General features: G+C 36.8%; 2 protein-coding genes across 4 annotated transcripts; one reads left to right on the forward strand and one right to left on the reverse strand.

The window, feature by feature from the left end:
- Positions 1-1,500: 1,500 nt before the first annotated feature.
- htt (huntingtin) lies at positions 1,501-15,454 on the forward strand. 3 transcript variants are annotated; one of them, XM_046617847.2, is made up of 15 exons: positions 1,501-1,788; positions 2,033-2,219; positions 3,171-3,449; positions 3,880-4,021; positions 4,369-4,938; positions 5,090-5,700; positions 5,816-6,129; positions 6,285-7,631; positions 7,851-11,907; positions 11,985-12,190; positions 12,278-12,452; positions 12,587-13,000; positions 13,721-13,881; positions 14,058-14,129; positions 14,212-15,454. In XM_046617847.2, exons 1-15 carry the CDS (start codon positions 1,703-1,705, stop codon positions 14,297-14,299), a joined length of 8,709 nt encoding a protein of 2,902 aa, XP_046473803.1. In that variant the 5' UTR covers positions 1,501-1,702; the 3' UTR covers positions 14,300-15,454. The 3 variants fall into 3 exon arrangements, with proteins under 3 accessions (XP_046473803.1, XP_046473802.1, XP_046473804.1); XM_046617846.2 differs by having other exon boundaries at positions 1,502-1,788; positions 14,042-14,129; XM_046617848.2 differs by lacking the exon at positions 1,501-1,788 and having other exon boundaries at positions 2,120-2,219; positions 3,155-3,449; positions 14,042-14,129.
- LOC124213524 (pickpocket protein 28) lies at positions 14,528-19,669 on the reverse strand. The gene is made up of 8 exons (XM_069134248.1): positions 19,602-19,669; positions 17,449-17,652; positions 16,778-17,041; positions 16,581-16,692; positions 16,156-16,432; positions 15,668-15,827; positions 15,280-15,383; positions 14,528-15,128 (listed from the first exon to the last, which is right to left on the reverse strand). The coding sequence occupies exons 2-8, from the start codon at positions 17,493-17,495 to the stop codon at positions 15,001-15,003; spliced, it is 1,092 nt and encodes a 363-aa protein (XP_068990349.1). The 5' UTR covers positions 17,496-17,652; positions 19,602-19,669; the 3' UTR covers positions 14,528-15,000.
- Between the last annotated feature and the right edge of the window lie 256 nt (positions 19,670-19,925).

Genomic DNA, 19,925 nt, shown 5'->3' on the forward strand with positions numbered 1-19,925 from the left:
ATGGTAGAGAGTGGCTCCTCTATTGAAGAAAAATCCAGATGGAGCTGCGATCGAGGGATGCATCAACATAACCTACAATGTTTGAGTAAGCCTTTGACGACTGACGTGCGTGTTCCGTATTGTGTTTCGTTCACAACACGGTCAAGACCGTGTCCTTGTCACACCGGGCATCCCTCGATCGCAGCGACGCTAGCGGCTTGACACGTTAAGAGGCCCACGTCGAAACTCAGAGTCGCAACACCTGTATGTAAGACCGTGGCCAGACCTGTATGTAAGACCGTGATACAAATTATCCAGCATGAACTATAGAATCCTTTCCGAAAGTAGATCTGTAATGTGGAACAATACAGAGCGCCACCTAGAGAGTATATCAGGGACACGACACTAAACCACTGTAGATAAATCAATTCACCGGATGATTCTGTTGGGCAAAACAATTGAATATCAATCCAATAGGTAAAATGATGAATACATCATTTTAATAATTAAACCATTTAGTCCAATAGCATCCATACCAATTTTGGAAATGAAACGTAACAATGTACAAAACATCAACCTTTACAAAGTCAGTAAGATTTCCAAGGAAGTGTATAATAACGCCTCGAGGGCACGCGTGGCATCCAAGTTTATACCTATGTTCATTGCTGGGTAGAACGGCAACAAATAGATTGCCAAGTTCGTTCTCTTGATATCAATACATTCATGACTTTCATGCGTCAATTATGGCTATAGTTATGGAGACTAGAGATAAGGAGTCCGAACGGAATGCTAGCCAAATGGTCGGTGAAACTGATGAACGATCCGCGGATTGTAACCGCCTGGCAGCGCTACCACTGCGGGCTTCGGCAGCGCGGTGATTTTGAATCGTCGATCCCTACGTATGTATTCTGGGTATGTTCCGATATACACTGCGAGCACTGTTCAGTGCTCTTACTGGGGAGAAATTCGTTCCGTTACAGACTGACAGTATACAGTCGCAGTATCCTAGGGAAATATATGACGTCATAAATCGTCGCCATTTTTCTACTGTGAACATTGGTGCTTTCGAAACAAGGTGCTCTCAGTGCTTTGATGACGTGATCAACAGCGTTCAGAAATTTAACAGCTTCCACTATTGATAATTATTATTATTGAATATTGTCATTTAAAAATATCGGCCGTTAAAAACAAAAATGGAAAATTTGAATAAATTGTGTTTATTGCAATGTGAAACAAATATTATGTGTGAAATGAAAGTAACGCCAAAAAATGTCGATCACAGTATACTGTACTGCGTTCCGTTTTAAGCAGTAACCAGTATAGCTAACTATACAGGAACGGCTTCGCAGTATACTAATTGACGACACACCTTACAGTGCTCGCAGTGTATATCGGAACATACCCTTTATTCGTAACCAGGCGCTGGTATCTCTTGCGGATACATCCCGAACTACAAGCTCTTTCATCGCTTTCACGAACCACTTTTCGACGATTCCGCCATATGCGTTCGGATTCCTTTACTCTAGTCTCCATGGCCAGTCTTATGCCTATGTGTATGATTGTGGCACCTGTCACATTAATGTCGGCTGTTGTTATGTTTAGCATTTTAAGGTAGATCACAAGTATATGAATTATTTCCAATATGTTAGTGATTAACAGCGGCTGTGCTTGACGAATGATAAATATCTACGTATAATAACGCATAAAATATCCATTGACAACCATGGCTACGATTAACGGAATACTCAAAGCGGTGGATACATTGAAAAATTTGCAACTTCAAGATACTTCCCACGATTGTGCCGCCAGGTATTTTCATTATATGACTTTAAAAAATAAGCACTATTCAGCGTTTTCAAGCGCACTTCATGCACGTAAAATGCATACCTACTGTACACCCGTCCGTATATACGTCTTTTATGTAAACTTCTATATTGATTTTCGCGTCACAGATATGCTTATATGCGATTAGAAGTATTGGAGTTTGAATTGAGATTTCATCTTCCAACGAGGTTATGTCAACCAAAATGACAAATGTCCTTATTGTTTACAGAAAAAAAGAAAAAATCGCGTACTGCACTACTGTGGCAGACGGCATATGCTCTTCTGCCGCTAGACTCACTCCAAAATTTTCTCAAGTTCTTAACGTCGCTATAGAGACGCTGCTAATGCTTTGTGATGACTCGGAATCAGATGTCAGAATGGTTGCCGACGAATGCTTGAACAGGATAATACGAGGGGTATGCTGAAAATTTTAGTATACATTCGATGCAAACATATTCAGGGGATACATCATTAAGTTGTACCATCTTTCAACTTTGAAGCATCTTTAAAATACTTGTCATACTTTAGGCAAAATGTACAGACCCCAAACCATATTTTGCTTCCCATATTTGCCTTTAAATATTTTTAGGCTCTATGGGATACATGCATTTCAGACTTTGACAATTAGTTGAATGATTCTGTCACCCTCTAACATCAACATGGTGTCCAGCTCATTCGGAATAACTGGTAAAAGTTGAGAGAACAGTTAGGGGTAGTCAGTTGATTTTGGCATAACGTTGTCTAAATGATAAAGAAAGTAATTATGCAGGCTGATCTTGATACAGAGTTTTGAAATTAACTGTAATGACAATGATTTCAATTGTTAGCATTAAACATAAATATTAGATGAATAAAGTAAAAGGTTCTGAAATTCAATGATTGTTTACATTTCATTGTAAATGTGAATTTTATAATGACTCACGTCATTCCATTTATTACATTTTATAATAAAAATTCAGGTTCATAAAATCTCCATCAGTTGTTGATTATGATAGAAGAAGTGGAATAGTCCTTTGATCAAGTTAGTCAGGATTATTATATTTTACTGGAATCTTGCAGTAGAATTTAAAAAACGATTAAATTTAATTTTGCATTGTACGGTATACATAAGGTTTTAAAATTCTAAGAGGAAGTTAAGGAATTTGAAGAATAAGTTATTGCAAAATGAATAATGCTGTTATCGAAGATTTTGCATATTATCCAGTTGCATTGTGCAGTATTTTTACAAACTTTCTTGCCCAATGGTGAAAACGACTGAAAATTAATGATAAAAACTACAAGAAATTACTGAATTTGCTAGGCACCGAGGCTAAATATATAACGAATTAATTCTGCTTCTATTTGATAATAGTTCTTCTTATTGTCAGGCTATGACAGATGGCAACATAGTGAAGGTACAAATCGTGTTATATTGCGAAATAAAAAAGAACGGTACTGCCCGAACATTAAGAACTGCACTATGGAGGTTCGCGCAGCTGGGGCACATGATCCGGCCGCTGAAAGGAAAGGCTTACGTGGCAAATCTGATACCTTGCATTGTAGCTATTGCTCAGCGTTCCGAAGAATCTGTTATCGAGACACTAGCCAATTCTTTACCATTGATTTTGAAAACTCTGGGGAATTTTACAACAGATAGCAATGTGAAGGTAAATAAATTGAAACAAAATACGAAATTTCTTCATCTGGATACTACGCCATATTTAAATGAGTGTGTTCTTTACTCACATTTAGCCTTAGCAAATTTTAGAAAAAAAAATCTAGACTCTCGTCACAGAATAAAATAATCAATAAACGCGATTGCTGTGCAATTAATAATCGGCGATTCATGTCCCATTCATATAACACACAATCTATATGGTGCTGTAGCTCATGTGTTTGAACCCGTATTAAACACAATGGCGAGCCTCTTTTCACATCAATATTTTGAATTGTCACCCAATTTCAGAGTATGCTTATCTTCCAGTAGATTAGACATCGCTTTATTTGCGAAATTGGCTTCGGTATATGCTATGAGGCCGACAGGATGTTAAATTGTCCCGTTGAACATTTGGTTTTCATGATAATTATAATTTTCAGACTCTACTCAATGCATTCTGTCAAAACATACCTTCAACACAGGCTGTATTCCGCAGAACAGCAGCTAATATGATTCTTACGACTTGCTTGAACTCTCGAAATCCTCAGGCTTTCTTATTGCACGTTTTACAGTATATGATAGGTGAGGAAGATTTTTTAATCACCTAATTTGCGTGTGACACTTTCGCTTCTAGATCAAACTGTAGCATTCTATGCTACATAGTCTATGAACCTTTGAGGCCATGAGTTTAAAATTTGGAATGCTAATGTAACAAATACACAGAGAGACAATTTAACAACCACAATCATTCCTTCAGCCTTTGGTTGTTGAAACAACTAAACTTTTTACCTTTGATACGCTGTTACATTAGCGCTACAAATTTGAACCTTGTATTTTCATCTGTGTTGTATCAAAATAAGGATATTATTAATTGTTAGGAAGTTTACCCTCTCAGAATCCTAAACGGAACTTACTTATCTCTTGATTAGATACTCTTGTGCCAATAACTGATGACGAAGACCGTGTTACAACGGTAATTGGAGTATTTGGCTGTCTAAGGATAATAATACCTCATATTGATGAAACATCAAATTTGAGCCAACCTGACGTCCCCCTTCATAGCTTTATACAGGTGTATGAGCTATGTCTACACTTTGCCAGGTGGCATTCCGATCACAATGTCGTCAATGCAGCGTTGGAGACCTTGGCTCAATTACTACAATTCCCTTTAAAAGAATTGGTTCCGATCTTGGTTTCCTGTCAAGGGATTACACGGAGCAGGATAGCAATGAATGAAAATACAGCCCGCCTTTCTTTGGGACCGATGAGTGGTTCCAATGTAACAATATCTGGAAGAAATTTGGATTCGACATTAAATCTTTTCGATCCAGATATTCCTGAAATTAAACCAACCGTAGAGAAATGGATTGTTGATTCGGAGAATGTATTACCAGTGATTCAACGACCCCATATCAAACAAGCCGACACCAATCAAGTCATAGGGAAAAAGGAAAAGTCTTTGGAGAATTACAGCAGCCTGATCATCGGATCTCTTGACAGTAAGATTATAACGATTTAATAGACACAACTAAAACAGCGATTGTGCTGGCGATGTAGGAATAAAAATGATGTTCGTAGCATGATAATATAATCTCATACATTTGTGTGTTTCTTATGTAATGCATGTTGAAGTTAGAATATTACTTCAAGGTGAGGGAATCGAGGAAGAGAGCGACACTGGAAGTGATATTGGGAAGGCGGAGCGTTCGCCTGATCTTAGTTTGCCGAGTTTACAATCTAAAGAAGACGAGTACTTGGACGAGGTATCATCGTCCGTAACATCTTTGCATAGAACATCGTCCGGAGTTCTATATCACGAATGTGACATAGGAATGTTCACTGACGCGGACGTACCACTAAAATATTGTTGTCGATACTTGGTGTCGTCGTTTCTGCTGACTGGAATTCCTGGTCAATTGATACCTGACAAAATATTTCGAGTTAGCGTTAAATCACTTGCTCTAACTTGCATTGGTCATATTTTACGACTTTATCCAAACTTACTTTTATCAACAATTGATAAAACGCCGAATAGCAATGCAGAACAACAATACATCAGCGATATATTACTTTTTGCTAATCATATGGATCCTCAAATAAGAGGGAATGTTGCCATGGTAATTGGATATTTTCTGAAAGCTGTTTTCCTTCAATCTGGTGATAAATACAGAAATATGGAAATATTTCTAAGGTCGACCGTACCTGATAGAATGAAGGATAATATCTTGTCGTTAGAAAATCTTACAGCGCTACTATTAGAGGTGAGCAGTTTTTTTCCATTTTATATATTCTAAAATTACATCTAAAGTGCTTCAATATGTACCCAATGCTAAAGACAAGAAAAGAAAACTATAATAAAGTGTGTGTTATTTATAGGGATTGAAGGACGAATCGGCTACAACATGCAGACAAACACTTTTAGCATTAAATCTATGTTTGACTGAACTGATAGAGTCGGCAAATAATAAGTATGCTTTACCAATTCTCAAAGCTCTGCCACTACTTGTTAAAAATCCATATTTTCTTGTTAAAATCAAGCTAGTCGAGGTTCTTAGCAATTTGCCATACACAACCGTCGAGTACATAACAGGTGGTCCGCATTTTCAAAAAAATGTTATCTCGGTAATGGTTGAGTTATTGGGGGACCAAGATCAAAGGGTACGTCACGCTACAGCTACTGCTATTGTTCAGTAAGTAAGAAAATTTTAAGGTGGATACTTTCTTTCAATGATAAAAAGGGTTTTTATGGATCGATTTCTATTGTTCTGCAAATGTCTCAAGAGCTTCAGCAGTATATTGAAATTTTCTGAAAAAGTAGAATAGTCTGACCACCATTTTTTTTCAGGATTGTTCCCTTGCTGTACTATCAACATCCGCACGAAAACACAGTGACAAGGAAGGCGTCTAAATTAACTGAAAGATATTTATCCGATATGATATCGAACCCATTAGAAAATTCATCTTTCCAAACAGGAAGCAACTCATCGTTCAACAGTCTGCCAAAACCTTTCGATTCGTTATGTCAACAGGATGGAGATGAATATGACGAAAGAATAGAATCCGTACTATCGAGAATAATTAGTTTGCTTACGCAAAAACTGGTCGTAGGTTCGTCAAAGTACTTGAACTACGGGTGTTGTGAGACGCTTAGTTTACTCAGTGAAACATTCTTAACGACGATTTATCCAAGAGCCTGGGATTGTTTAATTCCAAAACCAATTGTCAAAAAGACATACAAGAGGTCCAACAGCCGTGGAGATACAATAAACGAAGCACAGCCAGCTGGAGGTCCTGTTGCACCCACAAGTAATGCATTGATATCCTTAACTGTGTCTTTTTTATCTTCGTCCCCGTTGAGCCTAGACCTTTCAACTCACAGACATTTGATGATTTTGGCTGGGAACTTGGCGTCAGGAATGGCTGTGTGCAATTTAAAGCCAAATGAACCTGTGAACAAAAGTGATTCCGAACCAGTTAAATTGTGGGGCTTGTTCAAGGAGAAACAAATTCATCAGCATTTCGAACAGCTCTTGACGCATGTCGTCAGAATTCTCAATACTTTTGTACATGTCATTGATGAGGTACATTTGCAGCATCCGAATACTAAATCTGCTCTGCCACCTCTGCCAACTGCTCAAGCATTATCTCCTAAAAGGAAATTGATTTCCGATCAGAAATCTAAAGATAAAGAGGAAAAGACATCCAGCTCGAAGTTCGGTCGGGAACAAATGGGCGTTTTTACCAATTTTCCACATTATATGAAATTGTACGAGATTTTAAAGGCTGCTAATACAAATTATAAATCTACATTAGAATCCGAAGCAAGTAAAATGTATCTCTCACTGTTGAATGCGACGTTACAAGTGTTATCCCAAATCTTGGAAATAGCGACTATACATGAAGCTGGCAGGATAGCGGAAGAAATATTACATTATTTGCAAACAACGGTTATTTTGTCTCCAACAGCAACGGTCCAATGTGTACAGCAGCTGCTCAAATGTTTGTTTGGAAGTAACTTGAGCGTTCGATGGATAGATCCAGATTATCAGAAAAATTTCGAGAGAATAAACATCTTTAGAGATGATTCCAAGGGTTTTTATACACAATGCTTTCAAACACCAGCAAGGCAAATGGCAGATATGATTAAAACTATCGGCAATAATTGTCAAAGTGGGAATGATCCTAGTTCTGGGTGAGTTTTTTAACGGCTTTGAGTTTGAAATTTTGTTAACTTTTCTGATATGACTCTGCTACAAACGACAGAGTAAATCCTGATTTAATTCTCAATGAAATCTGAGGTGTGAAAGTTTTCAAACAATTTGTATGAATAAAAGAAAACAATAGTTCATCCCTTCAAAATTGTTCATAAGGTCAAACAATCGTTATTTATTTCTGTTATTGTTTATTACAGCTGGATAGGTCTCATTCAAAGAAAAGGGGACCGTAAAATGAGCTCAGTATTCAGAAGTTTGTCACGGTATCCCGATCAGAAAGCATCGGTTGCCTCATTTATTCGACTTTTCGAACCAATGGTCATCAAATCATTGAAACAATACACAGTCACAAGTTGCGTATCATTACAATGCAGAGTGTTGTTGTTGTTAAGTCAATTGGTACAACTACGGGTGAATTACTGTTTGTTGGACCAGGATCAGATATTTATTGGCTTCGTTCTAAAGCAGTTTGAATTTATCGAGGACGGATACATTCAGGAAACTGAAGAATTAATACCAAAAATATTTAACTTTCTTGTTCAGCTGTCTTATGAGAAATATCACTCCAAGGTGATAATTGGCATCCCGAAGATAATTCAGTTATGCGATGGACTCATGGCCAGTGGACAGTCACCTCTAACTCACTGCATCCCGGCTCTTGTACCTTTAATTGAAGACATATTTCTTATCAGGGGTTCAAGTTCAACGGTGGCAGAACAAAAGGAATTGGAAACAACCAGAGATGTTTTAGTATCTATGTTGCTAAGATTAGTCGAGTATCATCAGGTAATCCAATTGCTAGCCGCCTGTTTAACGGAATCAAGATACAGCAGCGATGGTAACGGTGAAGAAAAGTGGACACGATGGTCTAGGCTGACCATAGATTCAATTCTACCCGTTCTAGCTTCTGGTAAAGTCAGACTCGAGTCCAAGGAGGCTCACATCGCACTAGTCAAGCTTTTCTCAGCTGTGTCGCCAACAGTATTCAGACCGGTCGATCCGTTGCTCAAAGTATTGTTCATTCAAACACCAATGGCACAAGATTCCGTTCTGACTATGGAACGCTGGCTGGGAATGGTAAACGTGGTTTTACTTGCTTTAATATCATATGCCAAAGAAGAAGCCATGCTTGCTCGACTCTCGGATTTGAGCTTGTACAATGCCAACTTTTATTCTGGTTCTCTGTACACCTCAAAGGAACCAATGTCCGATCCGTTGAATGTGAGAAGTGCGTCCGCATACGACATTGCGCCAGAGAAAGTATTAGCCAGGTTCCTATTTAAAGTTATTGGCTTGATTACATCCAAGGTGTACGATCTAGTTGGTCTTATCAATTACAAAAACCACGATTGCTATCTGGGTGCTGCTAATTGTGTAGGAAGCGACAACTATTTGATACAACAATTTTCATTCTTTTTACAATTGAGTATTCACATGTTCGAGTCTGGTAGCCACTGTAAAGTTGCTAATGCCGCAATGCAAATGATGCAAGGGCGAAACGTACTCCAGGAAGACAGGTTAATGTTAACCGAATTGAATTTTCTAATGCTCCAATTAGCGAGCAAATGTCCTATACTGACGTGCCAGTGGGCATATCTGATGACGCTTCTTAGTTACAGTGAAATGTACTTTTGGGAAGAGATTTTAGCCAAACAGTCACCAAATAATGCGGTACGTTCAACTCTCAGCAGGTACAACCCGAGTGCTGTGAACTCCGACCAAACAGAGCTAACGAGCAACCTGTGCAACATTAATGGAGAAATTGTAAGGAAAGGCAGCACCATACTATTCTGTGACTATGTATGTGAGAATATTAACGATGCCGAACCACTAACCTGGCTGTTGGTAAATCATATTGAGGAAACTATATCTCTCGCTAGAGAACCTCCAGTAAAAGAACTCCTGGCCGCGGCGGTTCATAGGAATCCGGCAGCGAGTGGTCTCCTTGTTCAGGCGATAGCTGCTAGGTGCTTAGATCTGTCAAAGCCTAGTTTTGTAAAAAGATTGCTTCAGTGCTTGGAAGGTACCCACCAGTCTCAAAGCGGAGCTCTAATTTTGGCAATGGTACCAAGACTACTCACTTCGAAACATTTAGCATTGTGTAGACTCGCGGCAAAAATTGCTAGTCGAAGGGCTGAAGTTTTGCTAACATTGAATACTGAGGACATTAAGACGCAGTTGCCTAGAGACGATTTCATAGAGATGATGAACATTTTGTTATCGACGAGATTGGCGAAGAAATATGGTAGCCTAGTTAGCTTGCTGAACAAACTCGGTGCTCAACACTACGATTTGTCACCGTTGGAATTAGAACAGCGTCGGCCTTTCAATCCGTCGAGCATCAAGGGTATCCAGCTTGATAGGAACTGGTTTTATCTTCAGACTAAACTTCGTTGTTGTCATAATAATAGAAAATACAGTTTACTAGAATCTGCTGAACTACTGGGTAATATGAACTATGAAGACTCTTTGCAAATTATGTCCTCTAATGATTTTAATTCAAAAATCGTCAAGGAGTGCTTCAAGTTGGGCATTAGATATACAGTTAAAAAATGTCAAGAGCTTGGATTCAGTAGAAACGGTGAAGAAACTGATATTGTGTTCGAAGAAAACGATCTCTACAAAGCGGCAAAGGAATGCTTACTGCAACATGTACAGAATATCAACGAACTCGTGCCTAAACAACGTGAAATTTTTCATCCCGTAGGTCGAGACATGAGTACTAAGGAGGCTAAATACGCAGCCAAACTTTCGGAGCTAATGAACGACAATGTTTACTGGAATACTTTGCTTACAATTATTCCATCCGTTACTGTATACATTGAAACATTACCAGTGCTAGTGAAATATGGTCTGTCAGAGATCGATACGAAATTCGAGGATGTTTTGGCAAAGTTCGGACTGCTCTGTTTTGAAGTGATACACTGGATGATTAAGGAATGTCAAAATGACAAGAGAAAATTAAACCCAGAAGAATTGGAGTCGGCATTAAGGTGCGCTGAGGCAGTATTGAAGAATCAGAATCTGCATAAAGCATTTGGCAGTAATCATTACTGGGTTTGTACTGCGTCAGCGACTTTGACAAGGATTGTCGAACATTTTTTGGCTTCTAATCAGCGTCTTCCAGTCGTCAACAGTTGCGGACTAAAACCAGCACTAGAAAATAATGAAACAAGACCTTACGCACAAGCCTGTATAGAAATGGCAATGCTTGTTGCTTGGCTGGAAAAATATCAAGGCGAGGGTACTCCGGATAACATTCCATTATTCTTATTCAATCCAATTAAAAGTCTGATTATAACTGTGAGCAGAGAACCTTTAGTCAATTCTTTTGTTCTCACTCCTCCGCTAGTTTGGAAGCATGGCTGGCACGTAGTCGGCTCAGGTCCCACCAAATGTCTTGTGCCGTTGTTATCTTCTGAGTCAAATTTGTTGCACGAAGTCGAGGTACTTGAACAGTTTATTTATCGATTGACATTGTTAGGATGGACCTCCAGGCTTCAGTTTGAGGAAACGTGGATGGCGTTGTTGAGTTTATTAAATATCACTCAAAATGAGGGCATGTCGTTCGATGAATTAGCTGTTTCCATTCAAGCGACTAGCTTGGCTGTTCAAGCTATAACCAATCTGTTGACCCAGACATTGCTTTTGCCGTGTCCCGGGAATCCGGTAAACAGCATTTTCATTCACCAGTCAAGAGATCCACAGCTTTCTGTGCATAAAATTAACTCTCAGAAACTGTACTTGATACAAGAAACCCTGATATCAAAGTTTGAGTATGTTAATGAATCCAAAAGTATGCATGGGTTGACTCTAGATCACATTTTTCGCCGAGGGAACATTGAACGGGTTTCTAACAGGCATCAATACAGTTACAGTCAGTTTTCTCTACCTTATTTATGGGCGTCATGCTCTCTGCACGAAGACAAACTCAGCTCTAGTGTTTTGGAGTTAAAGAAATATCGTAACAACGTTTTGGAGTCTTTATCTTTGGACCTAAATTCTTGTCTCCACTTTTTGCTGGAGCTCTACTCGTCATGGACTATGCCACGCGTAAACACACCCCTGAGATTATTAAACGAAGTGACCAAATCAATACTAGCTATCTCAGAATTATTTACAGAGAGATTTCAGTATCAATGGATGCTTGATACTTGCTTGGATTTGTCCAGGGTTCATCCAATCGAGAATGAAATCTTACATCAGTATCTCGTTATTGCAGTGTGTAAAGCTACTGCTGTTCTCACCCCACTAGTAAGTTTATTTGAACTCGAAAAATGTTAGACTTACTTACGATATGGAACCATTTACCACAGTAAATATTTTTATAGAATGGTGAAACTCTTGAAAAAGTGAAACGTTTGGTAGAGACAAGTTTAAAATCTGGTTTCCTACCAGCCAGAGTCTTTGCCTTGCAAGGAACCCTTTATCTCTTGCAAAGTGCTGTATTTGCCGGCTGTGAAGAAACTATGAATATTATCCATCCATTAGCCATAGAGTATATTCAGAAGCACATAGATGCTCAAGATTCGCAAGGGTGAGACCTCATAGTCATATAAATATTCTCAAATTTCAAATCACATACGCTTCGCATATTCCGTATTCATATCATTATGTAATTTAGTGTTCTCAGCCAGAGTGAAGAGCATCAAGGAGTAATGTGGGCTCTAGTCTTTTTCCTGTTGGAGCATGCCGAAGATACGCCGCCAGACGCAGAAGCTCCGGCAGTGCTGGAACTGGTGCTTTCTCTGGTCAATACTCAAAATATTTCAACTTCTCTTCACCAAACGTTGTTACAAGTAAGCAGAAAGCATATTTCCTATTATCAATTACAATGGGAGTGGATTTTTCTATAATATAACGTGTACCATTGGTGTATAAAGATTGTATTGAATTAACTGGTTCTTACTTCGTCATACATGCTTCATTTCAGGGTTTGGAGCGATTAGTTGCAACAAGGAGTGTAGTTGGTAAAGTTGCAGAACAAATCGTGAAAGTTGCAGTTGATAGACTGAAACAGGCGAGTCCGATTCTGGCATTACCTGCTTTGCAGTTACTGCTAACTTGTATGTATACTGGTGCAGCCGAGAAGTTGAACAATCCAGAGATTGAGGAACCTTTACCCGACGAGGAGCCTGAAGTATTGGTGCAGTCTATCGAAAGAACGTCTGCAATTTTTGATCGAATCAAAAAGGGATACCCTATGGAAGTCGAGGTGTTATGTGCAGTTCTACCAGGTGTTCTTGGCGATTTTTTCCCACCCTGGGAAATTCTCACCAAAGTAATTGGGGAATTTTTATCACCTCAACAACCTCATCCCAGATTATTATCTGCTGTTGTTTTCCAGGTGAGTAGTTTTATACTAGAATCAAATGCTATTACTTTATTAATACTACACCTTACCAGAGTAATCGAAATTGTTTCAAACAAACAAAATATATAATACTCGATTCAAAGTTGAACAAAGCACAAGACTAGAAAGTAACGGTTTTTAAATCAGATTAGTAACTGAGCCATGTAATTTGGCCAGTTGAAATTTTTGTTATTAGACCTCAGATTTTTACAAATTTTTATTTTTTAAATATTATTATAGATTTGCAATGTATGCGCTACATCAATAATTATCATTTATCTTCAAGCGAGCTCGTGTACTAGCATGGGTAACATAAAAAATTCTGTTTTAGCTGTTTAGCTCTAAATATGGTGATAAAAAAAAAATTTTGTAGAGAATTTAATTTTCTACAAGCCGTTTTTGATGATTTTTACCCAAACTTAACTACTGAGACAAATTAAAAAAAAAAACCATAATTTTATCGAAAAATTAACTTCAATTGGCCGTCGGCACGTGTTATTTTTGTTTAAATCGCAAAAGCAAAATTTTCCCCGTAGTTTCTCATCAGAAGGAAGGATTTTTTCGGGCGCCGCAAAGATTTTAATTTTTAACGACCACACTAATGGGTATAGTACTAGTTCTTTATAATATTGTGCTAGTTTCTTCGAAGCCTTGATGATGTGAGTAAAATTTTCCTTCGTGATGGATAATAAAGATTAAATTCTAATCTCTAAGGTATGTGAAAGAGCTTGCAACAGCGCACAACTGGGACTACTGCAGGAATGGGTAGTTTTCAGCTTACCAAACTTCATACAGAGTTTACCAATCGCAATGTCAACGTGGTGTTTGTCTTGTTTCTTTATTAGTGCATCGACAAATCCCTGGCTCAGAGCATTGTATCCTTTTCGTTCTTCACGAAGAATAATAAAGTATTCTATTCTACAATGTCAGCTGAAGCTGATCTGAGCGATTTTAAACTTCGTTTATCATTCAAGACTAACTAATTGCATGAATATATTTTCGTTTTAAAAATATTTCTTAACTTTGTAAATGAAGCTTTCCACATGTACAGTCAAGAATTGGAAAGTACGAATACGAGGATAAAAAAATTCTCTGCATATCGGCAGCTGATTTTTACCAGAAGGTAGGTAGGATGCACAGCTACATTTCATTAATGTTACCAAGATAGCTTTTTACCTTTAATATTTTTCAAATTCGAAAACTAGCTCTCAAACACTAATCAAAAGATGGCATTCGTTGAGACTTTTGAAACAGCGGCAAAGGAACCAGGCACTCCATTCAGTGATATTTTAGCATCTCTATAACTGGTGTTAATCACTGGGCTTCCTACCTCGACATGACGTAAAAGAATTTAAAAACTAAATGGGTATTTAAATAAATATTATATGTTCGTTTCACTGTACAGTACGAAATTTTATGCGCAATGTTACTGAAGCTGTTATTGATTTTAGATTTATATGTATATAATTATCATTATATTTATTGATGCGCGTCGACAAAAGGAGAAAGTAACAATAAATTTTATTTTGTAATCAAAACTTGTTGTGCTAATACCGAATGACGGCAATAATCTTCCTCGAAATCCGTCCAATTTTTCACTTTAATTTTCATGGCTAACAATGTGAAATTCAATAGCTAAATGCGCGCAGCTACCAAAATTATTATCACTGTCATTAATTGAATTTTGATCAATTTTTTCCATGGTTTAAGGAAAATGAGTGAAAAATTGCAATAATTGTTTTCTTAATAATTTTCAGGATCTTCGTGAAAAAAAATATCTATTTGTGTTTTATTTTTCGTCAGAAATAGTTTAACAGTACCTGAAATTCCAAACCTTGTTTCTTTTAATTATTATCTTCCATGAGTCATTCTATAGCAGTAAATAGATATGTATCATTTATAATTGATCACAGAAAGTATAAAAAGATAGGTAAATGTGCATCGGTTCACGCGAAACGTCTGACAGTGGACTTCAATCGTTGTAGAAATTTCTATTATTTTCGTCTGTTTTTAGACATATAAAATCTATACCAAAAGAGCTTCAACGTAAGGTAATAAAAGATTTCAATGAATGATATTATACTTGCACCAAGGAATAATCCTGCAGCTCCACCAACTGAAACTGATCGAAAAGATTTTAATAATTCAATGCAATTGTATTACAGATTCTTTATACAGATGTTGATTGTCTTTTAAATTGTGATAGCCAGGAAATTGCAAGGGTGAAAAAATCAAATTTTGGTCAGGATCGGAGAGTATGATTGGTAACTTACCTAAGAATTCAGTAAATCCGAAGAATACTTCACGACGCATCTTGGTGAAGGGAAATTCAATATCAATGTTTACCGCCCTGACTGGTATGACGTCTACTCGGTCACTTTTTGAATAAAAATATCGCATATTGAGGGTAATCATATTCCAAAAATAAAGAAAGGCTTGTAAAATTTACTAGTTCTCACTATTATTTTTAACAAGAGAAAATCCTGTTCTCCAAAACATAAAAAGAAATTTGAGATGTCGACAAAAAATTTATCTTTAAAAGCTCGAATTTTCTTCAGTTTGCCTTTTCAATTTTATAATAGTTTGGACAGTCTACATAGCTAGTGGACTTCTGGTGGGGAAATATTTTGACTCCAATTTGGGTTCACAAAGAATACTCACATGTTGTAGGCAGTCCCAATACGAATATTTGGATACCTAGCTGTATTACAGTTTTCTGGGCAAGTACACAAATGTTTGTTGTTGCTCTTCAATGAAATTATTGAATCAGAAATACCCGAAATACAATGTAACTGTGTTGAATTACACACTGGAACTCCAGCTGTGGATAGAATACAACGAATTAGGAATATCTTCACATGATATAAAAGACATTGATTTGGCGCGGTGATTAGTTATTAAACTGAGCAAACTTTTTTACCTCTCTTATTGATGCCGTATTTTGTGAAGAGAAAAAAAGTAATCACATAGTTAAAAAAAATGTGCGCATCAATTAATAAAAAATCGCACCGCTTTTCAGAATCTTTGGCAATTCCAATATATCTGCAGTTACGAAATTGAAGACTTATCGGACCGTTTGAACTGTTTATTATGATACTGGACATGGAATCGAACCTGCAGAATGATTCAACACACTGAATAGTACTCACGAATCGGTCTTGCGAAATACGGGTAGCATCCACATCGACTTTTTATAAAATTATATCTACATTCTAAGATACACATGTTACGTGTGTAGACTGGCCACATCTTTAAGTCTCCGTCTTCAGGAAAATTGCATTCCCGTTGACTCTTAGACATTTCTCTCAGTTCATCAGAGCCCTCCGTTTGTTGAACATCAATTTTTATATCTATGACAGACATTTCTTTTAAATTGTACCACCAGGTGTTTAGTTCAGGTAGATCGTTCGGATAGTGTAACGCCAGCTGTTGATGGAAAAAATTTAGTTTTGCTTACTTCTTTTACGTGCCTATGATTTCCACATTCGTAAAAAGTGCCCGTGCAAAAAATTCTAATAGTTTTAAGGACACCAGTTATAACATAAAATTTTTGATATGAACATGGAGAACTTGCTTCGTATGACAAAGGAATTGCCTGGATGTTTATCCTGTCGTTTCGACGAGCGTACTTGTATGTCGGTAAAGATCTCTGTGGGAAGATGGTCCAGTCATTTGACACCCAGTAGCTGAAAGGGAAATATTGTACGTAGCAGATGGAGACTAGTACTGGAATATGTGAATTCATTAATATGAAATCATGAAAATTCTTACTCTACTGACGAGTAATTACTGTATGCACCATATAGGGCTGTACATATGCCTTTTTCTGTGACAACCAGAGTTTTGTAAGTCCCGGTACACTCCTGCAAACCGCATTGATTTGGTTCATAGTCGATATGCAAGTCCCGGATTATTTCCAACCAGTTGTCAGGTGAAGTACCGTTGTATATTGGCGTTTGATTTAGAGTTGAGTAGACTGGTCTTGATATGAAGTGAAAAAAATTTCTTGCCTCTTTTGTATCTTCGACTCCAAATCTTTTACAACAACATTGTCTAACGTTAAAATATGCGTGACAAATGAAATTGATAAGTTCCGATTTTTAAATATTGAATGTGCTGCCATTGTGTGAGTGATTTTTTCAAGAAAGTCGAAGTTGGATTCAAAGAATCAGATAAAATATGCTGCAGTTGCTTTCAAAAACTGCAAACTACTTTGATAAGTTCAAAAAAAGAATTTCTTAAACTTACGACGACTTTTAATAGTTTTCGTGTTTAGAAGTTTCAATTATTTGATGTGATTTCCGATACAATCATTTATTATAATTATTTATTATGTAAAACACGAATTGGAAACGTTTCCTTGTACGCAGGTAATTATTTTCTGTAATCGTCTTGGAAATAAATCTCGTAATGTATTTCATTTCGCAGGGATAAACACTCACTTCTTGAAGACTGCCGGAAACTTATCCGTGGAAATGTAGTCGTCCATGCATATAGTCAAGGCTGGCTTCGTGACGTTAAAATTTTTGTAATCAATATCAAGTACTATTGCTGTCGGATTATTCTGGTATTCAAACCACGAATACTGTAGCGATGATGCAATCAAACATCCAAGAGCCGTTTCAACAAAAATTACCGTCAAAATCCTAATGAATCAATTAAAACACATGTGACAAGCTGTATTTGCATCTACACTCTTAGTTTTATAGAAAGTATTCTAAGTTGACAGTTATTTTACGCTAAAAAATGATTATTGATTTATACTCCCTGGCGGAAATAATTTTCAGAAACTTTTATAAATTTTCTCGAATTTTGTCAGTGTGTCGGTTTATGACATTTTCGCAATTTTTATGCAAAATTGCCGAGGGATTTTAATAATTACTGAAAATTCTGAACAAGTATTTAAATTTCTATTCAGAATAATAATTTTATCGGTTTTATGAATAAAAATTTGCTATTTCGGGAAAATTTCTGAGAAGTTTCAAGAATTCTCGTTTGACTGAAAATATTTTTCCAGAAAATTCAATTTGATCTATTGTTCAGAACTTTGCAATCGTTTACCAAGATACATCAGATCTCCGATTTTTTCAGGTTTTTACTACAAAATGAAGTTCTAAAAAGATATCAGTTTTCTCCATAAGTTGGCCCGTTTTGCTTCATGAACTCGACTTAGTTAGAAATAGTCAGAAACCCAAAAACTGAGTGCGTTCCGATTATTTTCTATGGAAATCGAATTGATTCTGAGTCGTTCCAAGAAATGCATTAAATTTTTACATGGAACTGAACTTAGTTAGAAACTCAAAAACTTGGCTTGCTTAACAATTTCTATGGAAATCGAAATTACTCTCGGTCGTTGTTAGAAATTCATTCGATTTTTCCATGCAACTGGACCAGGAGCGGATTAAGCTTAACTGCTGCCTTAGGCTTGCACACAAAAGCCCCCCTTTTAACGCAGCGTAGGTTCGGTGAAATGAAATAAAATACCTGATAGATTGAAAATGATTATTATCAGTTTTTTTAAACGTTTTTTTTCAATTTTGCGGAGCAACCGGATATATTGTTCCAAATAATGTGAAAAAATCTCTGTAAAATGTGGATGCGATCAACAAATATTCAGAGGGGGCTACCGTACATCGAAAATTAAAAAAAAAGATAAATTTACGTAGCTAAATTTTGCATTTTTGCTACTGAAAATAGATGTTAATAAGATTGAACGAATAACAAACTTATTTCAAATATACCGGAAATGGTACCATTTAATCATTTCCGAAAAGTGTTGATAGCAATAATAAATTGAAATGCATTAACTGTACAATGTATAAGCTGCGAAGAGTTAATGGAATTACTGATTGATATTAACAATTGTAAAAAAAAATATTTTTGTCCGTCATTCGATCTTTTTAGAATGTATTTTCAGTCACAGAAATGCAAAGCTGAAGTAACGAAGATTAATTTGTCATTTTTCCATGTACGGTAGCTGTCTCTAAATATTTTCTGAACAGATCCACGTTGCACGCAGATTTTTTTTATATAATTGAGAACAACATTTTCAGTTGCCCTGTGAAATTGAAACAAAAAGTGGAAAATATAAAACCTTGTGAAGTATCTTAGAATTGCTCAGACATTTTCAGAATAATTTAAACTGTTACAGAAGTGACGAAAAATTTAGCTCACAAACGTCGGGAAACATGGTATTCTTCTGAGTAATTTCGAGAGAAATTTTGTGAAATTTTTGAAAATTATTTTCGGCCAGGGCTTTGCACAGTTGATCTTTCTGTTTGTTTTTTGAACCCGTTGAGTTCGGGAAAGGCCCTTTTGATCGATTAAAAAAATTATTCATTTCCGGAGGGAAGAAGTGGAATCGGGGGGGGGGGGCAGAGTTTTTCAAAATTATTGAACAAAATAAATGCGCTTAGTGTGAAGTAGCTATGATGAACATATCATACGTTACAGTCAAAAAAAGGAGTAATTCTCAAATAAATACTCAAAACGTCGTGTAAGTGCGTAATAAGGCCAGAAATCCCTTTAGAATTTTCAAAAAATCGATTTTTTTTTTACACATTTCGAAAGTATAATACCCAAAGAATATACTGACCAAAGGAAAACCCGAAATAATGAATATTTGCGGAGTTATCGCATATAGTGTAGAGCGGAGCGACAGCGTGCGGACCGTTAGAGACGGAGCAACCTTCACATCACAATACTTTCTTATTTACCATTTTTTTTAACCAGGCAGATGTTTCGAGAAATTTTATAGAGGGGACATTATAGATATATCTATGTAGCGTGAAACGGTAAGTATACGAAACGCTACGTTGCCCGAAAAACAGATTCAGTTTCGTTTGAAATTTTGTCACGAACGGTTGAGTTTATCAAAGTAAAATGCCAAACTATCCGAAAGGAACTCGAGGCAATATAG

This window comes from Neodiprion pinetum, chromosome 3, assembly GCF_021155775.2.
Source record: "Neodiprion pinetum isolate iyNeoPine1 chromosome 3, iyNeoPine1.2, whole genome shotgun sequence".
NCBI classification, from domain to species: Eukaryota; Metazoa; Arthropoda; class Insecta; order Hymenoptera; family Diprionidae; genus Neodiprion; species Neodiprion pinetum.